This window comes from Pyrus communis, chromosome 17, assembly GCF_963583255.1.
Source record: "Pyrus communis chromosome 17, drPyrComm1.1, whole genome shotgun sequence".
Taxonomy (NCBI): Eukaryota; Viridiplantae; Streptophyta; class Magnoliopsida; order Rosales; family Rosaceae; genus Pyrus; species Pyrus communis.
In genome coordinates, this window is record NC_084819.1 from 13079032 (window position 1) to 13103270 (window position 24239).

General features: G+C 37.1%; 3 protein-coding genes across 4 annotated transcripts; all 3 read left to right on the forward strand.

Annotated features, from left to right (window-relative positions):
- The first annotated feature begins 183 nt into the window (after window positions 1-183).
- On the forward strand, window positions 184-5107 carry LOC137722524 (pectin acetylesterase 5-like). 2 transcript variants are annotated; one of them, XM_068461548.1, is made up of 12 exons: window positions 184-611; window positions 697-779; window positions 925-1054; window positions 1181-1260; window positions 1358-1447; window positions 1753-1877; window positions 2308-2368; window positions 2696-2749; window positions 2867-2944; window positions 3026-3131; window positions 3707-3852; window positions 3948-4663. In XM_068461548.1, the coding sequence occupies exons 1-12, from the start codon at window positions 371-373 to the stop codon at window positions 4074-4076; spliced, it is 1323 nt and encodes a 440-aa protein (XP_068317649.1). In that variant the 5' UTR covers window positions 184-370; the 3' UTR covers window positions 4077-4663. The 2 variants fall into 2 exon arrangements, with proteins under 2 accessions (XP_068317649.1, XP_068317648.1); XM_068461547.1 differs by lacking the exon at window positions 3948-4663 and adding an exon at window positions 4692-5107 and having other exon boundaries at window positions 189-611.
- Window positions 5108-13244: 8137 nt separating this feature from the next.
- On the forward strand, window positions 13245-16143 carry LOC137723754 (cyclic nucleotide-gated ion channel 1-like). Its single transcript, XM_068462946.1, has 7 exons — window positions 13245-13441; window positions 13596-14028; window positions 14166-14396; window positions 14489-14772; window positions 14952-15063; window positions 15180-15425; window positions 15611-16143. Exons 1-7 carry the CDS (start codon window positions 13374-13376, stop codon window positions 16025-16027), a joined length of 1791 nt encoding a protein of 596 aa, XP_068319047.1. The 5' UTR covers window positions 13245-13373; the 3' UTR covers window positions 16028-16143.
- Window positions 16144-23202: 7059 nt separating this feature from the next.
- LOC137722604 (actin-like) lies at window positions 23203-24239 on the forward strand. Its single transcript, XM_068461647.1, has 2 exons — window positions 23203-23845; window positions 23927-24239. Exons 1-2 carry the CDS (start codon window positions 23203-23205, stop codon window positions 23995-23997), a joined length of 714 nt encoding a protein of 237 aa, XP_068317748.1. The 3' UTR covers window positions 23998-24239.

Below are 24239 nucleotides of genomic sequence, written 5' to 3' on the forward strand. Positions count from 1 at the left end.
CACTCATGTGTTGAGAGTCTAACATTTTTTTTAGTATGCAACACATTTTTTCTGCTTCAAAATAATGCTACCCTTATTTTTGGTCTGAAAATAATGGCCTACCTTTTCTTCTTTTTTTTTTTTTTTTTTTTTGTTGTTGATAATAATGCCTCATTCTATGGATTTATTCTATTAAACATTGTTTCTTGCTAGAAAAGCAAAAAAATAAAAAAAAAATAAAAAAAATAAAAAAATAAAGTAAAATTAAAAAACCAAAAACCAAAAACAAAAAAAACAAAATAAAGCTTCTTGTCTTAATGAAAACTGGCTGTTAGTTTTTCAGTGTCCGTTTGACTGCGTTAGCAGAGCACCGGAGGCAGTCAGTCAATTGATGGTGGGGTCAGTGGCGAATCCCAGGCTTCGCAGCCTGCTATGGTGGCGAAGATGGGCCAAAAAGGACTGGGCAATCGCCGCCGTCGGATTTACCGTTATCGCCTTCGCTCTCACTCTCCTCTCCAACTCTTGGCGCGACGAACCAGACTCCGAAATCTCCCGCCCGTTTCTTCCCAACGCTGCCGCCTTCGATTTCGTTGACTTGACCTTGCTGCGCAACGCCAAAGATAGAGGCGCCCGTACTCAATCCCATCCCCTCTACTTTCCAATATCTCTCTCTCTCTCTCTCCCCCCGCCCTAATTGTTTGAATTTTGGTTTTGCAGTTTGTTTGGACGGGACTGCCCCTGGCTACCATTTCAGGAAGGGATTCGGATCCGGCGCCAACAATTGGCTGCTTCACATTGAGGTCAAAATTCTATCCCTGTGCCTTTTTTTACAGGTCTAATACATATTGTTCCATTCAACATCATTGAATTTGCATATGCTAGTAGATTTTTATGTTTAGAATGGAAAATTGTGTGATGGGTTTGGTTAAAAAATCGAAAATGTAGGGTGGAGGTTGGTGCGATTCGATTGAATCGTGTTCTTGGCGCAAAGGTACTCTACTAGGGTCTTCTAATTACATGGATCGTCGAGTTCCCTTTTCTGGGATTTTGAGCTCTCATCCATCACAAAATCCTGGTAAGCTTGATTTTATTTGGCTGCTATTTTTATTCCCGTAACGCTTCGTTTTGTAATTCTAGCTCAATCTAAGTTGTTGGCCATCTAATTGATGTGATTCAATTCATTGTTTGGAGCATTCTCTAGAATTCTTTAACTGGAACAAGGTCAAAATCAGATACTGTGATGGCGCGTCCTTCGCTGGCCACCCGGAAAATGAGCCTAAGGTGCATTGTGTTTGGAGATTTTGCTGCCTTGTTTTAATTTTATAAACGGAAGAATGTAAGCTGTTAATTTAACATTGGCTGTTCTTCTATTTCATAGAATGGATTAGGACCTTTTTTTAGGGGCCAGCTCATCTGGGAAGCAGTTATGGATGAACTCTTGTCAATTGGCTTGTCAAAAGTGAAACAGGTATCTCGTGGTTACTTTTGGTTAAGCTCTATTTGAATAATATGAACTGCAGTTCACAGCTTTTAAACATCAGAAATTTTCTATGCATGTATCGATGATTATGACAATACAAGATGTCTTTTTCACTCTCGTTCTAAGAGCTGGTTTCATTAATATTATAATGATATGATTGGACCAGCAATTGTAATACCATTCTCCGCAAGAAAAGTATTATTTTCCACCGTGAACTAATTGAAAGCTACTCATTGAGACTATTACAATGAGTGGTCTATTTCTGCTAATACGTATGAGTGGCACTCTTACAGGCCCTTCTTTCAGGATGCTCTGCTGGTGGGTTAGCGACTCTTATACATTGTGATGACTTTCGGCATCTTCTGCCTAAGGATGCAACTGTCAAATGTCTTGCTGATGCAGGTTTTTTCCTTGATGAGTATGTTTTTTGCGTACTAGTGCCTTCGGCACCTACATCTTTTAGTGAACCTGTTCAAGATGAAATCTTTCTAGGATTATACAAGGATCATATTTCTTTGTGTTCGCTTCCAGGATCATATAATATCTCCTAAATCATAAATTTCATAAAATGATGGTGTTGCCTGATTCTACTCTCTCATTTTCATACCTCAGAATATGAGACCCATCAAAATGGAACACCTATGTACCACATTTTTCTAAAATGATTGAAATTTTTCCTATCAAGTAACAGTAGGATTTTTTAAATTGTTTTGCATGTACGATGCTTTTCCCTTTTTTCCTATCTAGTGCATCCTCTGTGCTCAGGATAGTGAATTCATAAAGAAATAGGAGATGTAGAGAGAGAAAGAGGGAAAGTTTTGAGCCATTTTCTGTTTCCTACATTTCAGGGAAGATGTTCTCCAGCATCGGACGATGAGGTCTTTCTATAATGATGTTGCCATCCTTCAGGTTAGCTTTGATCTTTACTATTACTAGCTTATGTAATATTTATATTTTTTTATCACTCAATGTTTTTTGTAGAAACTTAATTCTATCAAATTCTGTCAGATCTGCAGGATCCACCATTTGATTATGAGATGTAAAAACTAGTCGATATGTTTTTAATTTATATGGATCCATCTGCTTGTTCTTTTTTGTGAGTCTGACACATCATATATGAGAAAGGGTTTCATTCATCTTGGTCTATATCACTTAATGACGGGAAGCTTTAGGACATTAGTCATTAAACTGTACCTTCATTGCTTTCTCTTGCTTATTTTTCTGTTGCGCTGTCAGGGTTTATCAAAAAGTTTGAACAAGGATTGTCTTTCAAGGATGGAACCAGCTAAGGTAGTTGTTCTTTTCCTCTATATGGTGCCAAATAGTCAAATTTTATAGCTTATTTTTCTGCTCAGTTATGATTTATAACACAAAGCCCCCATTTTTTGTTGTGAACTTATACACCAGTGTCTCTTTCCTGAAGAAGTTATTAAACACATTAATACCCCAGTGTTTCTTGTCAACCCAGCTTATGATTTTTGGCAGGTAATTTTTTTCAGAACCCAAGCTTCATTTACTTGTTATCAGAAATTGATTTGCATTCTTTTATCATTTTTATGACATTAGGTACAACATATCTTGATACCTGAAGCAGCAGATCCACAGGACTATTGGAGAAAGTGTAAACTGAACATTCACAATTGCAATCCCAGCCAGCTTAAAACACTACATGGTAATTAAATTTGAGAAAACCAAATTATATATTGCCCGACTGTCCAGGAAAATCACATACACATAATGCTGTTCTGACTCTATGTAGCTAAGCATGCTTGTGACCCACTCTTCATGTGCTACATCCCAATGATCTGATAACTGTTAATTCAGGTGGTTGATCGTAACCATCTATAGATTTTTGTGGACTATAAACCAGCATATTTGCACACTGCATGCTGTGATGAGCAGGAATTTTTGAGTCTTCTCATCACATTGCATTTAAAGTAACCTATGAATTTATGAAAAATGTTACCCTAAGAATCCTAGAGTCTGTGCACCATGAACCAGCATCTTTTACAGTTGCAAGTTGCAACAGTGGGCATTACTAATGTTAACTTCACAGATGTACATTGTCAAACTAGGGGATTATAGTATTGGTTCATCTTACATGTATTTTGTAGCTTCACTAGCTTCAGGCTTCTTGTCAATCGAAAAATAGAGTCCAAAGATAGGTCCTTGCAATTTGTTCTATAAATAAGTGTAAATATAAACAGAATATTGTGGCAGATTAACATATCAACTTATTTCATACAGGTTTCCGTGATTCTATGCTGAAAGCACTGACTGAATTCCAAAAAAATACGGAAGGAGGAATGTTTATAAATTCATGTTATATTCATTGCCAGACGTGGATAACCGAGACATGGCATTCACCCACTTCTCCACGAATAAACAATAAGGTGTGGAAATTTTAATCATCTCATTCCCTTATTGGAAAACAAATGGTTTTGTGTCATTTTTAAACTACCTTTCTGACCGATTTGAACTTTCATAGACAATTGCGGAGTCTGTGGGTGCTTGGTACTTTAGTAAGAATGCGGTAAAGCAAACTGACTGCCCATTTCCATGCCATCCCACCTGCTATCATATAAATCTCACTGCTCTATGTCATTTTTTTTATTGAACTCAAGAAAACTTCCAACTTTCTAGTGGATTATTCCCAACTTTAAATATTTACTTCCTGGCGGAAATCTTCCCCTATTGTTTATGCTCCTATCCCTGTAGACATTGAGAAGGAAGGTATCTATCAAACACGAAAGGAAAATAGAGACTAGGTGTGAAGAAAATGGAATAACAGTTTATACTTGCCATCATGTTACAAGTTTTTTATATAGAGGAGAGAAACACTTTTTAATATGATGTTCTATGTGCTTTCAATGTAGTAATTGTTCTTTGTGATGTAAACATGTATCCCGTGGATATCTTTTGTACTTTGCTTTCCAGAAAAAGATTTAGCAATGAAAATACGGAGACTGGAGACAGGATGAAAGTATAAGGATCTTCCTCCCCTTTGCTTGTTTGCTCACTTTCCTTGAGGTTTTCGAAATATACATGTATATGTATATGTACATATATGTTGTATTCTTATAAATGTTTCTGTTCATGCAACTGAGTGCCTAAATACCATGAGTTTGGCATTACGGCATCAAAATCTGCTCATCTTTTTTGTTTGAAAAAAAATGGTTTTCTGTCATTTTTCATCCTGAACTTGTTATCTGACTGGTTTGAACTTTGATAGACAATTGCAGAGTCTGTGGGCGACTGGTACTTTGGTCGAAATGCAGTAAAGCAAATTGACTGTCCATTCCCATGCAATCCCACCTGCTATCATATGAATTTCACTACTTTCTCACGAGGTTGATTGAACTCAAGAACGCTTCCAACTTTCTGGTAGGTCCATCTGTAGAAATTGACAATGAAGGTGTGTAGCATAAAAAGGGAAAACGAAGAGAAAAAATGGTTTATACATTGATATCACATTTTCACTTGTTTACATAGAGAAGAAAGGCATCCTGAAATTTCTATCAATCAGATGAAATGTTTGCCTTTCAATGTAGTAGTGATACTGCTTAAACAGCTTTGTACCTTGCTTTCCGGATTCTCATCCTTGTGTTCGTAGTAACTGGTTTTTTTGGATGCAATTTTATGATTATATCCTTTGATTATTTTTCCCCAAAGTTTATATTTCTGTTTCTCTCGGGGTGGGGAACCAAAGGTTTTAACCTGCATTGCCTGTGAGGAAGATGCCTGGCTTTACGGAGTATCTCTTCATTTAATTGGTTGCCAACTACATAGGAAATAGACGAATCGTTCGAATTTTATCGGATGCCCCCGAAGAAACTACGTAGGAAATATTTGGGGAGTTTTGAGACTTTGAAGAACTTCATATGCATTCTGTAGTTTGGATCCCTTTACCACTTAAGAGTCATTTTATCTTGAATTGCTCCTGAATTTATTTTTAACGTCTTGCTTTGCCTCCCACTGTTAAGTCTAAAAAAATATGTTAAATTTGCTGACGTCTTGTGTGAGAATTCTGGGTCTGGCAACGGACCATGCTTCCGTGTGGATCTATACACATAAGACACCTCCTACAACATCCCCTGATTTGTCATGCTAACCTTGGCCTATTTTTTAGTACAAATTTTTGTCTCGCGTAAAGTGAACATCATATGTGCTACATCATCAAATTTAACACATTTTAGTTGAATTTGATGGTGGGGGGAAAAATGTAACACAAACAGTTAATTTCATAGGCAAATTAGGTCAAAATGACTATTAAGGAGCAAAGAGGTATTTCAAACATCTATTGGAAAACATTGTAGTAGTTACTTTTATGAAAGAGTTTTGAAGAATATGGGCTCCTTTCATTTGATCGAACTTCCGAAACACAAAACGGTGCAATATGATATCCATGTTTCATAACCTCAGGCAAACTAGCTAGTTTGGCATTGTCCAAAATGTCTTCACCATGTGACGAAATTGCGTTACAATGCATCTAACATCTTCCTCACCTCAAATGTTGTCAAGAGACATCGTAGCTAATGAATACCTCAATATTGTCAATCACGTACGATTATATGGGGTTTCATTGTTACGATACCTCTTACATCATTTTTGTTTTGCAGAGTGCCTATGGGCATCATTTTCTCACATGGAAAAGATATTTTGGAAAAGATCCACACTAGAAGAGAGTAGGCAATGCAATACAAATGCTAACACAAATTTGTATCATCTATTTGTACCATTATATCATTTATCTAATAAAAATGTGATTCACATGTGTTGATGGACCTTACCTCTAATAAAAATATGTTCATTATCCATTGATCATGATAATTACATCCATCTGTAAGGCTGTAATACAAAGGTAACCTTCATCTTCGAAATAAACAATTCAATCAAAATCAAGTAATAAAAAGTAAAAATTAAAATTTACGGGCTTTTTATCAAAAGTGGTTCATAAGATTGTTATAACTCCTCACTTTGGTATCTGCGATCTAAAATCGATAGAAGTAGTTCCTAAGATTGTTCATGGTCAATCAAGAAGTGGTTCTGGCGATTGTCTACCGTCAATCATTTTGATTATTTTGTGAGAAATCTCCGCTAAATTGAGAATAGTTTTGTCAAACAACATTCCCAATTCATAATCTCTCAAGTCATATCAGGAATTAGGATAATTTGATTTTGCTGATCCTGTCACACGAAACTTAAGTTTAGTTACTGGTTTACATTTGTATACAGATCGTAATTCTAATTTTCCTTCCGACGACGAGGAACTCAAGATCTTTGAATAGATTGAAGTTGTTGAACTCACTCATTATATTGCAATATGTTGCACGAGTTTATCCAATGTACAGAACATGTATGGAGGTTAACAAGGATACACGTGATGATAGCAAAGAACTTGCTAAGCACAAGAAAATATGGATTCCAGGTGTACTAAATTTCATCATGTACATCCTTGCTAGCCGTGTAAGTTAATCGTCTTATCTTGGTTTATTTTAACTGTTGCATAAGTTGCTGGTAAATATTGTTGAGTTACAAATGTAGTTCATCGTTTGTTTTGTACTCGGGGTATTTTGGTATTTTTATTTCTGCTCAACGAGAGATAGATTGTTGGATCTCTGCTTGTTGAAGTGAAAATGGATGCTACTTAAGTACTTTACAATGTGATAATACTATGTTCAGAAATGTCACGCTTCTAAATGATTTCTGCCCAACAAATCCACCAAATCCAAAGGTATACGATTTTGGCATATTCGTTGACGCTCTCCAGTCTGGCATAGTGGGAACCTCAGATTTTCCTCAAAAACTCTTGATGTGTTTCTCATGGGCTTAAGAAATCTGAGATTTGTCCTACTTAAGTATATTTATTTAGATATTGCGTCATGCACATGAATTTTTTTTACAGTACACCGGTAACATTTGCTCCAATGATGTATCTTAGATAAGACCGCCCAATAGAAGTTACAACTCCCTGAAAATGGTGTAATGAATGTATGTAAAAGGAGGATTCATTCCTCTTGCACAAAGCATTCAATTCAACGTTAATTCAATTTCTCTAGTATGTAAAATCCATTTATAGACATCAAGTATGAATCTATATCACTTTGACACAACGTAAATTTAATAATAAGGTGTATTGAGGAATTAGCTTAAGATGAAATACTTCTCCAAATCACCCTTTACGAGAAATTGCAACTCCGTGAAAATGGTATGATGAATGTCTATAAAATGAGGATGTACTCCTCAAGAAAAGTCAACAGTTCCGACATCATCTGAGGGGTTTACAACCACCACACCATTTGATACTACGCTTTCGATTTCTTTTAACTTCTTAAATACCACAAGTTTTGAATTATGCAACGGAGTAAGTTTGCCTAGCTACACGGGCAGTTTCATACTCCAAAAATGAGTAGACAAACCCATATATTCACCCAAGTGGAAAACGTTCCCTACATATAAGTGAATGGATGTGTTCAATACAATTTACTTTTCTTTTGCTCAACACCAAACAAAAGAAAAATTAGAATTCGATAAATTGTGCCTACAAATGAAAAACTGGGATTAATTCCGAAGCATTACTACATGAAGCTTAAAATTTTAGCTTGCATCAACCTGTATTAGTGATCCAATACGATGCATGTGAGCCTAATTCCGAAACATTTTTACCAACTCAAGTCTTTCTAATTCTACCCAAAATATGTCAAATAAGAACATGTATTGTACCACAATTAATTGTACTAGAGAAAGCTCTTTATGTGACTTCCAATGGCTGTTACAGTCATAATGAACGATTATGCAGCAATTCAAAGACTCCCCTCGACAATTCCAGTGAGAAATTGATTCATACTATTGACTCTTGACAAATACAAAACTACGTTGCAATTCATCCGAGTGCAGATCTAGAGGAAATTCCTAACCAGTCTCATTTTATATCGACTACAAACAGATCATAGTTCCACTTTCCCTCTATTTCTCCATGTTCCATATTCCATGGAAGTGTTTGATCATGCTCCTTTATTCTAGCTCCACTCCCCCAAATTTAGGTTGTGGCTCATTACTTGAGCCTTAATTTTTGGACCAACATAGTGCCTTCGGCACCTACATCTTTTAGTGAACCTGTTCAAGATGAAATCTTTCTAGGACTATACAAGGATCATATTTCCTTGTGTACGCTTCCAGGATCATATAATATCTCTAAATCATAAATTTCATAAAATGATGGTGTTCCATATTCCATGCAAGTGTTTGATCATGCTCCTTTATCCATACGTCAGGATATGAGACCTATCAAAACGGAGCACCTACATACCGCATTTTTCTAAAATGTTCGAAATTCTTCCTATCAAGTTAGAATAGGAATTTTTTTTTTTTTTTAAAATTGTTTTACGTGCATAATGCTTTTCCCTTTTTTCTTCCCTAGTGCATCCTCTGTGCTTGGGATAGTGAATTCATAAAGAAATACGAGGGAAAGTTTTGAGCCATTTTCTGTTTCCTACATTTCCTTCAAAACCCAGCTTATGATTTTTGGCAGGTAATTTACTTCAAAACCCAAGCTTCATTTACTTGTTATCAGAAATTGATTTACATTCTTCTCTCATTTCCTAATTTTATGACATTAGATACAACATATCTTGATACCAGAAGCAGCAGATCCACGTGGCTATTGGAAAAAAGTGTAAACTGAACATTCACAATTGCAATCCCAACCAGCTTGAAATAGTACATGGTGATTAAATTTGAGAAGACCAAATTATATATTGCCCGACTGTCCAGGAAAACCACATACACCTAATGCTGGCCCGACTCTATGTAGCTAAGCATGCTTGTGGCCCACTCTTCATGCGCTACTATCCCAATGATCTGATAATTCTTAATTCAAGTGGTTGATCGTAACCATCTATGGATTTTTGTGGATTATAAACCAGCATATTTGCACACTGCATGCTGTGATGAGCAGGAAGTTTGGTTCTTCTCATCGCGTTGCATTTAAAATATCCTATGAAAAATGTTACCCTAAGAATCCTAGAGTTTGTGGGCCATAAACCAGGATTTTTTACCGTTGCAAGTTGCAAGAGTGGGCATTACTAGTGTCAACTTCACAGATGTACATTGTCAAACTAGGGGACTATTAAGTATTGGTTCATCTTGCATGTATTTTGTAGCTTCAGGCTTCTTGTCAATCGAAAAATAGGGTCCACAGATAGGTCATTGCAATTCGTTCTATTATGAAGTGTAATTGTAAACAGATATTGTGGCAGATTAACGTATCAACTTATTTCATATAGGTTTCTGTGATTCTACGCTGAAAGTACAGATTGAATTCCAAAAACATACGGAATGAGGAATGTTTATAAATTCATGTTATATTCATTGCTAGACATGGATAACCGAGACATGACATTCACCCACTTCTCAACGAATAAACAATAAGTTGTGGAAATTTTAATCTTCTCATTCCTTTATTGGAAACCAAATGGTTTTCTGTCATTTTCAAACTACTTTTCTGACTGATTTGAAGTTTCATAGACAATTGCAGAGTCTGGGTGATTGGTACTTTAGTTGGAATGTGGTAAAGCAAACTGACTGCCCATTTCCATGCCATCCTGGGATTTGGATCCTCTCCTAAGAGGCTAAGCCCAAGGAGAGGATTCTCCTGATCAAGTAGTGTGGACCGTTCGATTTTTATTTAACAGCTATAAATATAAGGGTTCCTTTAAAGTTATATTAATTATAACTGTTGGATAAAAATTCAACGACCCACACTGCTTAATTAGGAGGATTCTCTCCTTCGGCTCAGGAGAGGATCCAAATCGTCCCACCTGCTATCATATAAAGCTCACTGCTCTATGACCTTTTTTTATTGAACTCAAGAAAACTTCGAACTTTCTAGTGGACTATTCCCAACCTTAGATCTTTATTCCTGGCGGAAATCTTCCCTTATTGTTTATGCTCCTCTCCCTGTAGACATTGAGTAGGAGGTGTCTATCAAACCCGAAAAGAAAATAGAGACAAGGTGTGAAGAAAATAGAATAGCAGTTTATACTTGCCATCATGTTACAAGTTTTTTACATAGAGGAGGAGAGAAACACTTTTTAGTATAATGTTCTTTGTGCTTTCAGTGTAGTAATTGTTCTTTTGATGTAAACATGTATGCCGTGGATATCTTGTGTACTTTGCTTTCCAGAAAAAAGATTTAGCAACGAAAATACGGAGACTGGAGACAAGATGAAAGTTTAATGATCTTCCTCCCCTTGTTGCTTGTTTGCTCACTTTCCTCGAGGTTTTCGAAATATATGTATGTGCAACTGAGTGCCTGAATACCACGAGTTTGGCATTACGGCATCAAAATCTGCTAATCCTTTTTGTTTGAAAACAAATGGTTTTCTGTCATTTTTCATACTGAACTTGTTATCTGACTGGTTTGAACTTTGGAAGACAATTGCAGAGTCTGTGGGCGACTGGTACTTTGGTCGAAATGCAGTAAAGCAAATTGACTGTCCATTCCCATGCAATCCCACCTGCTATCATATGAATTTCACTGCTTTCTCACGAGGTTGATTGAACTCAAGAACGCTTCCAACTTTCTGGTAGGCCCATCTGTAGAAATTGACAATGAAGGTGTGTAGCAGAAAAAGGGAAAACGAAAAGAAAAAACGGTTTATGCATTGATATTGCATTTTCACATGTTTACATAGAGAAGAAACACATCCTCTAATTTCCATATCAACCAGATGAAATGTTTGCGTTAGAGAAGCTGGATCCTCTAATATTGCAGGTAGTAGTGATACTTCTTAAACTTGCTTTCTGGATTCTCATGCTTGCGTTAGTAGTAACTATTTTTTTCGTTGCAATTTTATGATTATATCCTTTGATTATTTTTCCCCAAAGTTTATAGTTCTGTTTCTCTACGGGTAGGGAACCAAAGGTTTTAACCTTCAATTGCCCGTGAGGAAGATGCCTCGCTTTACAGAGTATCTCTTCATTTAGTTGGTTGCCAACTACAAAGGAAACAGATGAATCGTTCAAATTTTATCGGATGTCTTGAGACTTTGAAGAACTTCATATGCAATTTGTAGTTTGGATCCCTTTACATCTTGAGGTCATTTTATCCTGTATTGCTTCTGAATTTTATTTTTAACGTCTTGCTTTGCCTCCCACTGTTAAGTCTGTCAAAAATATGTTAAATTTGCTAACGTCTTGTGTGAGAAATTCTTGGTCCGGCAACGGACCACGTGTCTGTGCGGATCCATACACATAAGACACATCCTGCCCCATTCCCTGATTTGTCATGCTAACCTTGACCCACTCTTTGGTTCCAACCCCTCTAACATGTTTCTAGTTCTGGGTGCCGAATAGAAGACCTCCTCATGGCCACATTTTAGCAAAAAAGTAAACCTCAACGCACCACATCATCAAATTTAATAAATCTATTATACAATTTGAAGATGAAGGGTAAAGTGAGACACAAGAATGTTAAGAGATAAGTGGTCTTAAAATGAATTTTAACGAGCAAATTGGTGCTTAGAACATCTATAGGCAAGCATAGTGGTACAAATTTTTGTCTCTCAAAGTGAACCTCACATGTGCTACATCATCAAATTTAACAGATTTGAGTAGAATTTGATAGTGAAGGTAAAAATGTAACACAAACAGTTAATTTCATAGGCAAATTAGGTCAAAATGACTATTAAGGAGCAAAGAGGGATTTCAAGCATCCATTGGAAAACATTGTAGTAGTTACTTTATGAAAGAGTTTTGAAGAATCTGGGAATCCAATTCTTTCATTTGATCTGACTTCCGACGCACAAAACGGTGCAATATGTCTTGTCCAAAATGTCTTTCCCATGTACAAAATTGTGTTACAATGCATCAACATCTTCCTCACCTCAAATGTTGTCAAGACATCGTAGCTAATAAAAACCCTCACTTTCATCAATTACGTACAATTATAAGGGGTTTCATTGTTACGATACCTCTTACACCATTTCGGGTTCGTAGAGTGCCGATGGGCATCATTTTCTCACATGGGAAAGATATTTTGGAAAAGATCCACACTAGAAGAAAGTAGACAATACAGTACAAATGCTAACATAAATTTGTATCATTTATTTGTACTATTATTTGTACTATTTATCTAATAAAAATATGATCCACGTGTGTTAATGGACCTTATCTCTATTAAGTGTAGCACTACTATTTTTTTTTTCCTCCTTGGCTATCCTTCCTTTCTTTTCTTTTTTCTGTCTCCCTCCAGTTTTTACCGTTCCTTGTAGAGTACTCTACCTTTCTCTTTTCTTTTTCTTTTTCTTTTTCCTTTTTCCTTTTTCCTTTTTTTTTTTAAGTATAAAGATCAAGTTTCTTTCTCCCACCAGTTTTTCCCGTTCCTTCTGGAGCATCCCACCTCTCCCTTTTCTTTTTCTTTCATTTATTTCTTGACGAAAAACAATCAAATAATTAAATATTGTTGACAAGAACTTCTGTTCTTTCCTTGGTAAAGTGAATAAGTGGAAAAGAAAAGAATAGAAATAAAGAGAAAACAATATGCACGCGACTACTAAAATCAGTAAAAAAAATATTTTTAGAAAAATTAAACCACGAGGGGAAAATAAATAAGAAAAAAAAAAATCCTTAGTTCATAGTTTCATCATTTATCTTTCTACAAAAAACAATGACGATGTCATGTAGTTGAGTCAAATAATTAAAATGCAAATATGGGTTATCACACTTCTAGTTCACTCTTCTAGGATCCGACCCCTTAACTTGTCCATTCAACTCCTAGCCTACTTATTCTCCATCATGAAGTGGTTGTAGTTAGCATATATATGTACTTTGTTGTAACTTCAAGAAGCTCCTCATTCGAGTCTTTGATAGCTCAGAGGATCTTCTACGCATCGTAACTTAGTAAACTTAAGTTATGAGGAAATCCGATAAGCCAGTTCCACAAACGGAGAGCTCCGATGACAGTTCAATCGACCTTGCAAGGTTTCATATTTCTTTTAATATCTAACATATTTTAGTTTTCTTTTAAAATTAAAACAAAGGATTTTTGCATCAGATCATTATGGTTGTTCGAAATAGGAATAAACAAATCGAATAAATGAATTTCATGTTTAATTCTTGTGTATTAATTTTTCAGCTTGTCAGGTGAAAATTTTTTAGAGCTTGCAAAAGGGAAGTATGGCAAGAGAGATGGAGGAAATAGATCAACGTGGTCAATACAATGCGATGGAAATTCAATACAACGTGCTATACAATCTATATTGTTTGGGATAGGATGTTTGTTCGTCATCATGATTTATTTTGGCCCGATGCTTGTGGACCCTTTGTTCTTGTACGTTCCCATCATCAATGAAAATATCAAGTGTCTCGCGTTGGACGAAAAATTAAAAAAAATAGCTATTGTTTTGAGAGCATTTACAGATCTCGTTTATCTACTTCAAATCATCTATTTTGTGTTGCCTACGTGGTGCAAATTGAACATTATGGAAGATCTCCTAACTGCTGATGAGTTTTTCGTACTACGCAAATCCCTAATACAAAACATTTTAGCTGTTCTTCCTATTCCACATGTAAGTCAGTTACTTTTCTGAGGTAAATTATTTTTCGTAATCTCTTAAGTCATATATTAGGAATTAGAATAATTTGATTTTGCTGATTCTGTCACACAACACTTTAAGTTTAGCTATTGGTTTGCATTTGTGTACAGATCGTAATTCTAATTTTCCTTCCAACAACGAGGAACTCAAGATCTTTGAATAGAATGAAGTTTTTGAACTCACTTATTCTATTGCAATATGTTCCGCGAGCTTATCCAATGTACAAAGTATGTAAGGACTTTAACAAGGAAACACGTGAACGTAGCAAGGAACTTGCTAGGAGAAAGCAAATATGGATTCCAGGTGTATTAAATTTCATCATGTACATCCTTGCTAGCCATGTAAGTTATTGTCTTATCTTAGTTTATTTTAACTACTCCCTAAGTTGCTTGTAAATATCGTTGAGTTACAAATGTAGTTCTTGGTTTGTTAGGTACTTGGGGCATTTTGGTACTTTTTTTCTGCTCAGCGAGAGATAGATTGTTGGATCTCTGCTTGTCGAAGTGAAAATGGATGCAACTTAAGTACTTTACAATGTGATAATACTCCTTTCAGAAACGTCACACTTCTAAATGATTTATGTCCAACAAATCCACAAAATCCAATGGCATACGATTTTGGCATATTCATTGACACTCTCCAGTCTGGCATAGTGGGAACAACAGATTTTCCTCACAAACTCTTGATGTGTTTCTCATGGGGATTACGAAATCTGAGGTTTGTCCGACCTAAGTATTTTTATTCTTAGATATTGCGTCATGCACATGAATTTTTTTACCATGCCGGTACACGGAATGTGCCCGTGTTTGACTATCAAGATTCAGTCACGCAAGCCGTCCAATGAGTTGCCCCTTTTCAAATATTGTTTTAATATATTGCTCCAATGAATTCTGCAGTTCTTTTGCTTCAAACCTCAACTCTAGTACCTATGCATGGGAAAGCGTATTTGTAATTTTTATTTCTATCAGTGGCCTGCTACTATTCATGTATCTGCTTGGACATGTGCAGGTCGGTGATGAATTATATATTGTGTATCTGGTTTTCTTTTGAGTAGTTTTTACATATATGCATGTAAATTTCAGGATTTAATAAACTCAATGTCAAACCTCCGTGTTGTGGAGTAGATATTTATGCAGGCAATTAGCAAAACATCCAAGATATCGCAGCGGAAATCAGTCATATGTCCACAAATAAAGTTCATGGTATCTGAATATAGACTCCGTAGCGAAATACAAGATGAGATTTGGGACTTAGTAAGAGAAGCACTTGAAGTGGACGAAGATAATCCTGCGGCGAATATCTTCTCGTTACTTCCTTTGGAACTTAAGAAACATATGAAGCGGTATCTCTTCTTGGCTACACTACGGAAAGTAATGTCCTATCTCTCTCAATATCTCCATGTACATAACTCTATATAAACTTGTGGCAGTAGATGGTTTTTCGAGTAGTCTAGTTAACGAATTCAAGCTATTATATAGATAAGAGCATGAACTCCCCTTTGAGTTCTTATCGATGTATTCTTAAGTTTCTAATTACATGTATGAATTAACCCCAGTTGCCAGGGCTTGAAAACATAGACAGACAAGTGTTGGAAAAAATCATGAAACATCTTGAGCCAGTTAGCTATGCTGATGGTACCTATATTATTCGAGAGGGGGAGCCACTAGATAGGATGCTCTTCATCACGCAGGGCATTGCACTTGCTTACAAGACTGGAACTACTGGTGGCGAAAGTGGCTCGTCAAGCACTACACATATTCCGCAAGCTAAGGTTTATGGAGAAGAACTTATGGCTTGGGCGGCAACATCTACCCAATTTTCCGGCTTACCCATCTCAGACCAAACTGTCAAGTCCCACGAAAAAGTTGAAGTCTTTGCAATCAGGGCTGCCAGATTAAAAAGTATTGTCTCTAAGTTCTCGACGCATTTCAACACACAGGATATTACTACGGTGGAAATAACTAGTAACTAGATTTTTAATTCAAAATAATTATATATTCAGCTATTTTTCAAATTTAAAGAATTTAAACGTCATCTACTTTCCTCAACATTAGCAAAACACAAGAATACCTGTCAGGTTCAATTGTACCACAATTGTAATAGAGAAAGCTCTTTATGTGAGTTTCGATGTCTGTTAATGAAGGTTTAAGCAGCAATCCAAAGACTCCCCTCAACAGTTCCATTGAGAAATTGACTAATACTATATACTCTCGACCAATACAAAACTAAGTTGCAATTCTTCTGAGTGCAGGTCTAGAGGAACTTCCTAACCAAAGATTGGTCCTATAATATTTCATCACTATGTTTTTTTTTTTTTTTTTTTTTTGGCTAAATAGGATCCAAATTCAATCACTCCAAGTAATACCAATCATGGAACCGAACGAGAAGGAGTCCGTTTCCTTTCCTACTTGCATCGAACAGATTCAAACAGGAATCCAACAATATATGTACATACAATACATATGCCAAAGTCAGAAACATCTGATCAGACGAGAAACATAAAGCAATTACAAAACAAGCTCATAAGTGCCAACTAACAACACATCAACACGAAAAGTTATCCACAATATCGACCAAAATCCCTAATTATAGTCCATTAAAACCAGCATTCTAATCTAAATTTCTACACATAAAGAAAAAGAAAGCGCTGTGGTCCTGTAATTTGTTGATATGCAGCGTGGGCTAGCTGATTCGGTATATTCACCATTAGCAACCAAATTCAAACATGGTATTCAATTTTTCCCGATTTTCTCGGAATCCAAACGGAGGATAAGAAAAGGGGAGTTAAGGCAGAGGAAAAAAATCACGAGCTGTCTGACACGGAGAGCCTGGAGAAATTTCCGGGCTAAGATCGCAGCCATGGCCGGTGGTGGCTGAGTCGATGGGTCTTCGTCGACGCGAGCGGTTCGATTTGGGGACGTGAGCAGGCCAGTGCCAATCCTACATTTTCTCCCCTTCTGTCGATATGGGGCTCTGTGTAAGTGACCTCTCCCTTTTTTTCTCAAACATAACATTTTAATTATTTGTACCATTATTTGTACAATCGGTTTAATAAGAATGGAATATACTTCCTTTTGATAGACCTTACCCCTTTAAATGATAAGTATAGCACTACTTTTTCTTCTTCTTCTCTTTGGCTGTCCAGTAGGAATATTTCAAAAACTAGAGAATTTAAGGTCATCTCCAATGAATCATGTCATAGGGCTATAAGCTCGTTTATAGCCTGAAATGAAGAAAAAAACCATCTCCACTGGATCCAATGGAGGTCCAGAGCAAAGGAAAAAGGGACTCATTGGGCCAAACTCTAGCCCATGGCCATCAGGTTAGGCATTTGAAGCTAGCTAGCCAGCTAGCTGTCAGCAATACACATGCTAACTGACGTCAGCTAATCATTCGATTTGAATTTTTTGATTTTGTTTTTTAAGACGAAATTAAAAAAAAAAATAAAAATCTAATTTCTTTTTATAAATATCTAAGTCAATTCTCACATCATTTTCACCTTTTCATACTATGTTACTTCATTTTATTTCAATTCTTCACATTCCTTAAATTCCTATATGAAATATTTTATTTTTTTTGAAGCAAAACAAACATAGCATTTCGAAAAATTAGAAGGATTACATAAAGATAAGAAATATGAAGAGTTACTCATTTATAAATATGGTAGTTTAATTCAATTCACCAATAAAGTTAAAGAACAAACTTAAAAAAAACAATAAATTATTGAGGGGGCTAAAAAAATAGCCCCTTCAGTTGGAGGTGATATATAAATATGACATGATAGTGTTCATTAATTTTTTTTTTTAAATTTTACAAAGCTATAATCTAGACGGGGACTAAACATGGCCCCTTCTAAGTCCTTAGAAAAGCTGTCTTCAGTAACTTATGAGCCAAACAAGCCCGAAAGGTCAATTTGTCTAGTACTGCACATGTACACTCTTTCAATCAACATGACAAAAGGTCTTGGAATCTAAGGCTAAGATTTTGATGCAATTAGTTGCGATGCCTTGAGAATATGCTCCATTAGGAATTTCTCAAAAATTCCCCGTTTCGCCACTTTTCCATCAAAATAGATTATGCTGCCATTTGTAATGGAATTACAAAGGAAAGTATCAAAAATCTTCAAAAGTATATACTTTTATTGGGTAATATATGGGAAAATATTGACTCATCAATATGATAAAAGTTATAACCTTTCTGTAAGTGATGTGTATTAGATAAGACAATCCAATAAAAGTTACAACTCTATAAGTGATGTATCTTAGATAAGACAATCCAATAGAATTTACATCTCTCTAGAAATGGTAAAATGAATGTATGAAAAAGGAAAAGCCATTTATCTTGAACAAATCATTCAACGTTAAATCAATTTCTCTAGTATGTAAAATCCAGTTATGGGCATCAAGTACAAATCTATATACCACTTTGACACTTAATGTAAATTTAATGATAAGCTTTATCGAGGAAAGTCTCCAAATTAGCTTAAGAGAAAGTACTTCTCCTAATTAACCTTTACGAGAAGTTGCAATTCTGTGGAAATGGGATGATGAATGTCTATCAAATGAGGATGTATTCCTCATGACAAGTCAATGATTTCTACATCGTCCAAGGGGTTTACAACCACCACAACATTTGATATTACGCTTTAGATATATTATGCTTCAAATTTATTTTTAACTTCCTAAATACCACAAGTTTTGAATTATGCAAAGAAGTAAGTTTGCCTAGCCACATGGGCAATTTCATCCTCCAAGAGGATAGGCAAATGAGTAGACAAACCTATATATTCACCCAAGTAGAAAACATTCTCTACCTCAATGTGAATGGATATATTCAATAGATCACTAAAATTGCACCATTTTTTTTTCTTTTGTTCAACACCAAACAAAAGAAAAATTCGAATAATAAAATTGTGCCTTCTTTGTGACTACCCGTTCTAAATTTTACGTTTTTATTTTATTTTAAAAGCGTAAATTTACTAAATTGCCCTAGAGGCAAGAACTTTGACTTCCGTTGACCATCGACTTGAGAGATGTGAGACTTATTCTTTAAGCATATCCTCGTAGTACTCTTTGGTACGAACGTATAGGCGAAAGCCGTTTGCGCGTCCGGATTATAACGGTATAGTTACGGACGTTCGAAATTGGTTATTCAAGGTTTAGTGTGTATTTAAATTAAACCCCCACTTTGTGGGGCCCAAAATCAGAAACGGAGGGAGGAAAAAAAAAAAAAAAAAAAAAAAAAAAAGAGCTTCCCGTGCACCCATACCCGCGCCACCACGAGACCATTTTCCAAGGCCGATTCCGGCCAACTCCGGTGGCGTTTTTCGATAACACCACCACCATCTTGAATCTCTCATTCCCCTCTACAAAACCCACCCAAGAACCACCTTGATTAACCATGGTATGGAGCGGTTTGAGGCCACGAAAGTTGACGAAAATCAATGGTGCTCCGGCCACCCTTTTCAATTTTCCGGCAAATCGGCAAAGCGATGGCCGATGCCACCACTTGGGCTTTGTAGCCCATCATCCCAGGAGCAACACCCAACCAACCTTGACCCCATTGGACCACCGTGGACGACGAATCGACGTCGGGAAGTTTTAGGCACCCGCCGGATTCGTGGGCAAAATTGACCATCTTCCGTCCACTTTTGGACTTCGTGGCAGGTATGAAAGTTGCTCCACTCACTGAGATCTTCATTTCTGTGAAGTTTGAGAATTTTTGGAAATAGTTGGATTTTCCGGCGAGTCGGGGCGGCCGACCGCCACCCGCGGCGGCGCGTGGCCAGTGGGCCGCCAATGCTATTTTTAGGCTATGTCAAATGTCTTGAATTCAGTTTTGTCATTTGAATGACGTAGGTTGATAGTTGGAACCTAAATTCGTTACGATACGTTACTTGATAAAAATGTGAATCGATGATCCGACCGTTGGATCGTCACCAAAATGGGATATATTATAATACGTAATATTTAAAGATTATAGGAATTTACAGATCGGGAATCCGACTTACGGATCTTCCTGAATTGGATTTGTAAGTTAGTAAAATAAATGTTCATGGCCACTTGTTTTAGGCAATTGGCGGAGATCTGACCGTTGGATCGTAATGAAATTTTAGTATGTTGTTCTAGAAACATATTGTGGATCGTTGGAAGTTGCGGATTGGAAATCTGATATGCGGATCTTCCGGGTCAAGTTATACAGGGTTGTAAACCCTACAAATCGACGGTTGACTTGTGGTCAATGGGTATCAAACTATTTTAGAATGTCGTTGAGGTTGTGTTTTATGTGAATTACGTACTCTTCGGATAAGAGTTCTGAGATGTGATTTGATAATTGGTCACAGGGACCAATCATTCAGGACGCCTCGATGTGTGCGCTAGAGAATCATAGTGTGGACTCCAGGTAAGTGGATCTTTTCCTTTTTATCGTACATATTATTGAGAGTTCTATCGACACTTTTAAATTGATTAGGTATATTACTTTCATATATAATTATTGTGAATGCTTGAAGTACGATATGAACTACGAATGGCTTGATCCCTATTTAGGGTACGTAGGCAGTCTAACGAGACATTAGATGCAGCCATAAAATATTTGAGACCAAAGCCTTGCTTGGGAAATTGAGTAAGGCGAAGGAAAGTGGTAAAAGCAAGTTTTAGTTTTATGAATTAGTTAGCTAAATTAGTGTTAATTGGGTCGTCATGGATAATTATCCCTGAAAATAAGTAGTTTGGGAGTAATGCGTTATTGATTGTACACTTCTCACTGTATTGTTTATAATTGAACATGCTACGACATGGTTGAGTATTAGATTGCATCATAGTATATCAATATGTATATTACTTGCATATAATTATTGGGAATGCTTTCAAGTGCAAAGGTGAACTCAGGACACCCAGGTAAGTTCAGGTGAGTTTATGGTACTAGTTGAATCGATTGTGTTATAGCATGACTACAGTTATGTGTTAGGCAACTTCGATACTGTCGTACTGGTTGCCATGAGTTGCACATGTTATATTGAGATGCATTGAGAGCTCATAAACCTGCACCCCGGTGTTAGTGCTCCCGCCCGTGGCCAGGGCACAGTCCTTCACGTGATGTTCACCTCCCGCACCTTATGCTCACCTTGGATTCAAGGTAGGTGCACAGTCCTGTCGTACAGACCACTTTAGGTGGTTCCGACTCGTAGGTGACCCGCGATTATTCGCCCAGTCTTCACGTGATCGTAGCACTTGAGCTTATTTATTTACACCCAGTCCTGTCGTACAGACCACTTTAGGTGGTTCCGACTCGTGTGCAGGTATACTTATTGAGCTATACGCTAGCCAGGATTGATGAGATATGGATAAGTCGTACAGGTCACTATAGGTGACTCCGACTTATATGCTAGCCAGGATTGATGAGATATGGATAAGTCGTACAGGTCACTAGAGGTGACTCCGACTTATATGCTAGCCAGGATTGATGAGATATGGATAAGTTGTACATGTCATTTTAGATGACTCTGACTGATATATCATTTTGTATTGATTTAGTTCATTTGGCCTACTTATTAATGTATGGTGGAGTTAATGGCAAACCGTGGTTTTGGTCATTTCTGAGTATGGTTTGGATATATGTATATATGTTGTACCGTCTTATGGAAAACGATACGGGTTTTACATTAGGGCATTACTTTTAGAGAGGTAATAACTTTGGGAAGCTTGGTTTTATTGCTTACTCACACCTTCTGTTTGGTGCCCTCCAGGTTTTAGCTGCTGAGTTTGTATCGACAACAATTCTGTGGTGAATCTTAGTATTAATGGATATTTTTGAGGGTATGATTCTTACCCATACTACTGTACCTTACTTATGCTCTGACATCGCGTGTGAAATGGGTTCGCTCCCACTCGTAGCGCACTCTGGTACTTAGACACTTTTAGATTCAAATTTATTCACTTTTTGTACACTATCACAAATTATGGCTTCGTCACCTTCCAGGTGTCGGCCAGCACAGCTCGATTCAGGGTCCAAGTGGACTTTCTGGGTCGGGGTGTGTCATTCTTAGTTTCTCTAGTCTACATAAATGTTCTCATGAGACAACTATGTTTATATTACAATTTTATCTACTTGGTTTGCATAATCCCTCAAAATGATCTAAGGTCAATGATGCATGAGCATCTCATGGATCCATAAACACTATTTTAAAGATATCCGCTTAACTATGCCTAAGCACCGATTTGCAATGTCAATGGTGAAATCAATTGTGGAGACACGTGCCCTGTCGAGAAAATCACCTTTGGTGAGCACAATTTTATGAGAATAAGACTTGGTGGGAAAAGACAAGACCGATCCTGAATACTACCTCTTTATTTTAACTTTTGGCTACTTACTCCAAATAAAGAAAGTAACCTTTGGTGAGCACAATTTGACGATTCGACCTAAAAAATATTTAACATCTAGCAGCTAGCATCTAGTTCACTCTTGGACAACTCGACCCCTTAATTTGTCCTTTCAACCCCTAGCCTCCTCATTCTCCCTAGTTAACATAAGTATTTTATCAGAATTTCAAGAAGCTCCACTCTTTGATAGTTCAGAGGAACTTTGATGAACCATTTCGAAAAATTAAGAGCTTCGATGCCAAGTCAATCGACTTAACAAGGTTTTATATTTCTTTTATTATCTCTAACATTTTTTTTTCATCTTCTAAAATCACACAAGAAAGATACTCTTTTGCGACCCTCTATTTCCGACAGGGCACACAACCATCGCAAATTCTCAGTAATATAGCGCGGAAGGTTTTTGGGAAAAAACTTTTGCGACTCTAAGTAACGTTGCAAATGATGACATTTGATACGACACCCTGCACACATTTTTTAATTTAGCGCCTCATTTTTCATAGCACACCCTATCATTCGATGAAACATATTTCACCGCTTTCAATTTTCGGTAAAGTTACTGCAGTGGAGCACTGATTTCCAATTTGCTTCTCAGATCTACAATCAGGCTGGCCCAAATAAAATCCTCTCTCTCGCTCCGAGTTGCAGTCGAGTACCGATTTCCAGTTTTGATGAAGTCATCGCTCATCGCCAAAGAGTACCCCAAAGAAATTGATAAGGGCCACCAAGGAGCGTGCCTCCGTCAGTGAAACCATTTCAACTGTGATTCATGTTTTCTATGTGCTTGTGTGCAGGTATCGTTCTTGACTCTGGAGATGGTGTCAGCCATACAGTCCCTATTTATGAGGGGTATGCTCTTCCACACGCCATCTTGAGGCTTGACCTTGCAGGCCGTGATCTGACTGATGCCTTGATGAAGATTTTGACTGAGCGTGGCTATTCATTCACCACCACAGCAGAGCGTGAAATTGTGAGGGACATGAAGGAAAAGTTGGCGTACATTGCTCTTGACTATGAACAGGAATTGGAAACTGCTAAAACCAGCTCTTCTATTGAGAAGAGCTATGAGCTACCTGATGGTCAGGTGATCACCATTGGAGCGGAGCGTTTCCGGTGCCCAGAAGTCCTCTTCCAACCATCCATGATCGGAATGGAGGCTGCTGGTATTCATGAGACCACGTACAATTCCATAATGAAATGCGATGTTGATATCAGGAAGGATTTGTATGGCAACATTGTTCTTAGTGGTGGTTCGACCATGTTCCCGGGAATTGCTGACAGAATGAGCAAGGAAATTACTGCATTGGCCCCAAGCAGCATGAAGATCAAGGTGGTTGCCCCACCAGAGAGAAAGTACAGTGTCTGGATCGGAGGCTCCATCTTAGCTTCCCTTAGTACATTCCAGCAGTTTTGTTTCTTAATACATTTACTTTGTTTTCCTGTGCAAACTGCTCTGTCAAAAGATTCTAACTAGAAATCCGAATTCATTTGAGTGCAGATGTGGATTGCCAAAGCTGAGTACGATGAATCCGGTCCCTCAATCGTGCACAGGAAATGCTTCTGAGAACAATCAAGGATAGGCGGAGGGATGATCATGGAAGGAAAATGCTGCTTGCATTCTTGTTCTCTGGTTTTGCTGTTATTTCGCTTTATATTACCTAAATGTCTGGACTATATGAGTTTGTAGGTTTACCGCTGGATTATTTGTAATTTTTCTGAATATGTTTTTATTCACAGTGATCATTTACTAATCCCTCTGCATCTGCAAGTTTTTTTTTGGTAGAATGTTGATTCTGGTTCATCTAA

Excerpts from the sequence above, each read along its gene's own strand:
- LOC137722524 (XM_068461548.1), top strand. The coding sequence starts at position 371 with ATGGTGGGGTCAGTGGCGAATCCCAGGCTTCGCAGCCTGCTATGGTGG. Across the intron at positions 1,055-1,180 it reads TCATCCATCACAAAATCCTG|AATTCTTTAACTGGAACAAG; the intron begins GTAAGCTTGATT and ends AGCATTCTCTAG. Across the intron at positions 3,853-3,947 it reads CTCCACGAATAAACAATAAG|ACAATTGCGGAGTCTGTGGG; the intron begins GTGTGGAAATTT and ends GAACTTTCATAG.
- LOC137723754 (XM_068462946.1), top strand. The coding sequence starts at position 13,374 with ATGAGGAAATCCGATAAGCCAGTTCCACAAACGGAGAGCTCCGATGAC. Across the intron at positions 14,029-14,165 it reads CTGTTCTTCCTATTCCACAT|ATCGTAATTCTAATTTTCCT; the intron begins GTAAGTCAGTTA and ends ATTTGTGTACAG. Across the intron at positions 15,064-15,179 it reads ATCTGCTTGGACATGTGCAG|ATATTTATGCAGGCAATTAG; the intron begins GTCGGTGATGAA and ends GTTGTGGAGTAG.
- LOC137722604 (XM_068461647.1), top strand. The coding sequence starts at position 23,203 with ATGTTTTCTATGTGCTTGTGTGCAGGTATCGTTCTTGACTCTGGAGAT. Across the intron at positions 23,846-23,926 it reads TAGTACATTCCAGCAGTTTT|TGCAGATGTGGATTGCCAAA; the intron begins GTTTCTTAATAC and ends AATTCATTTGAG.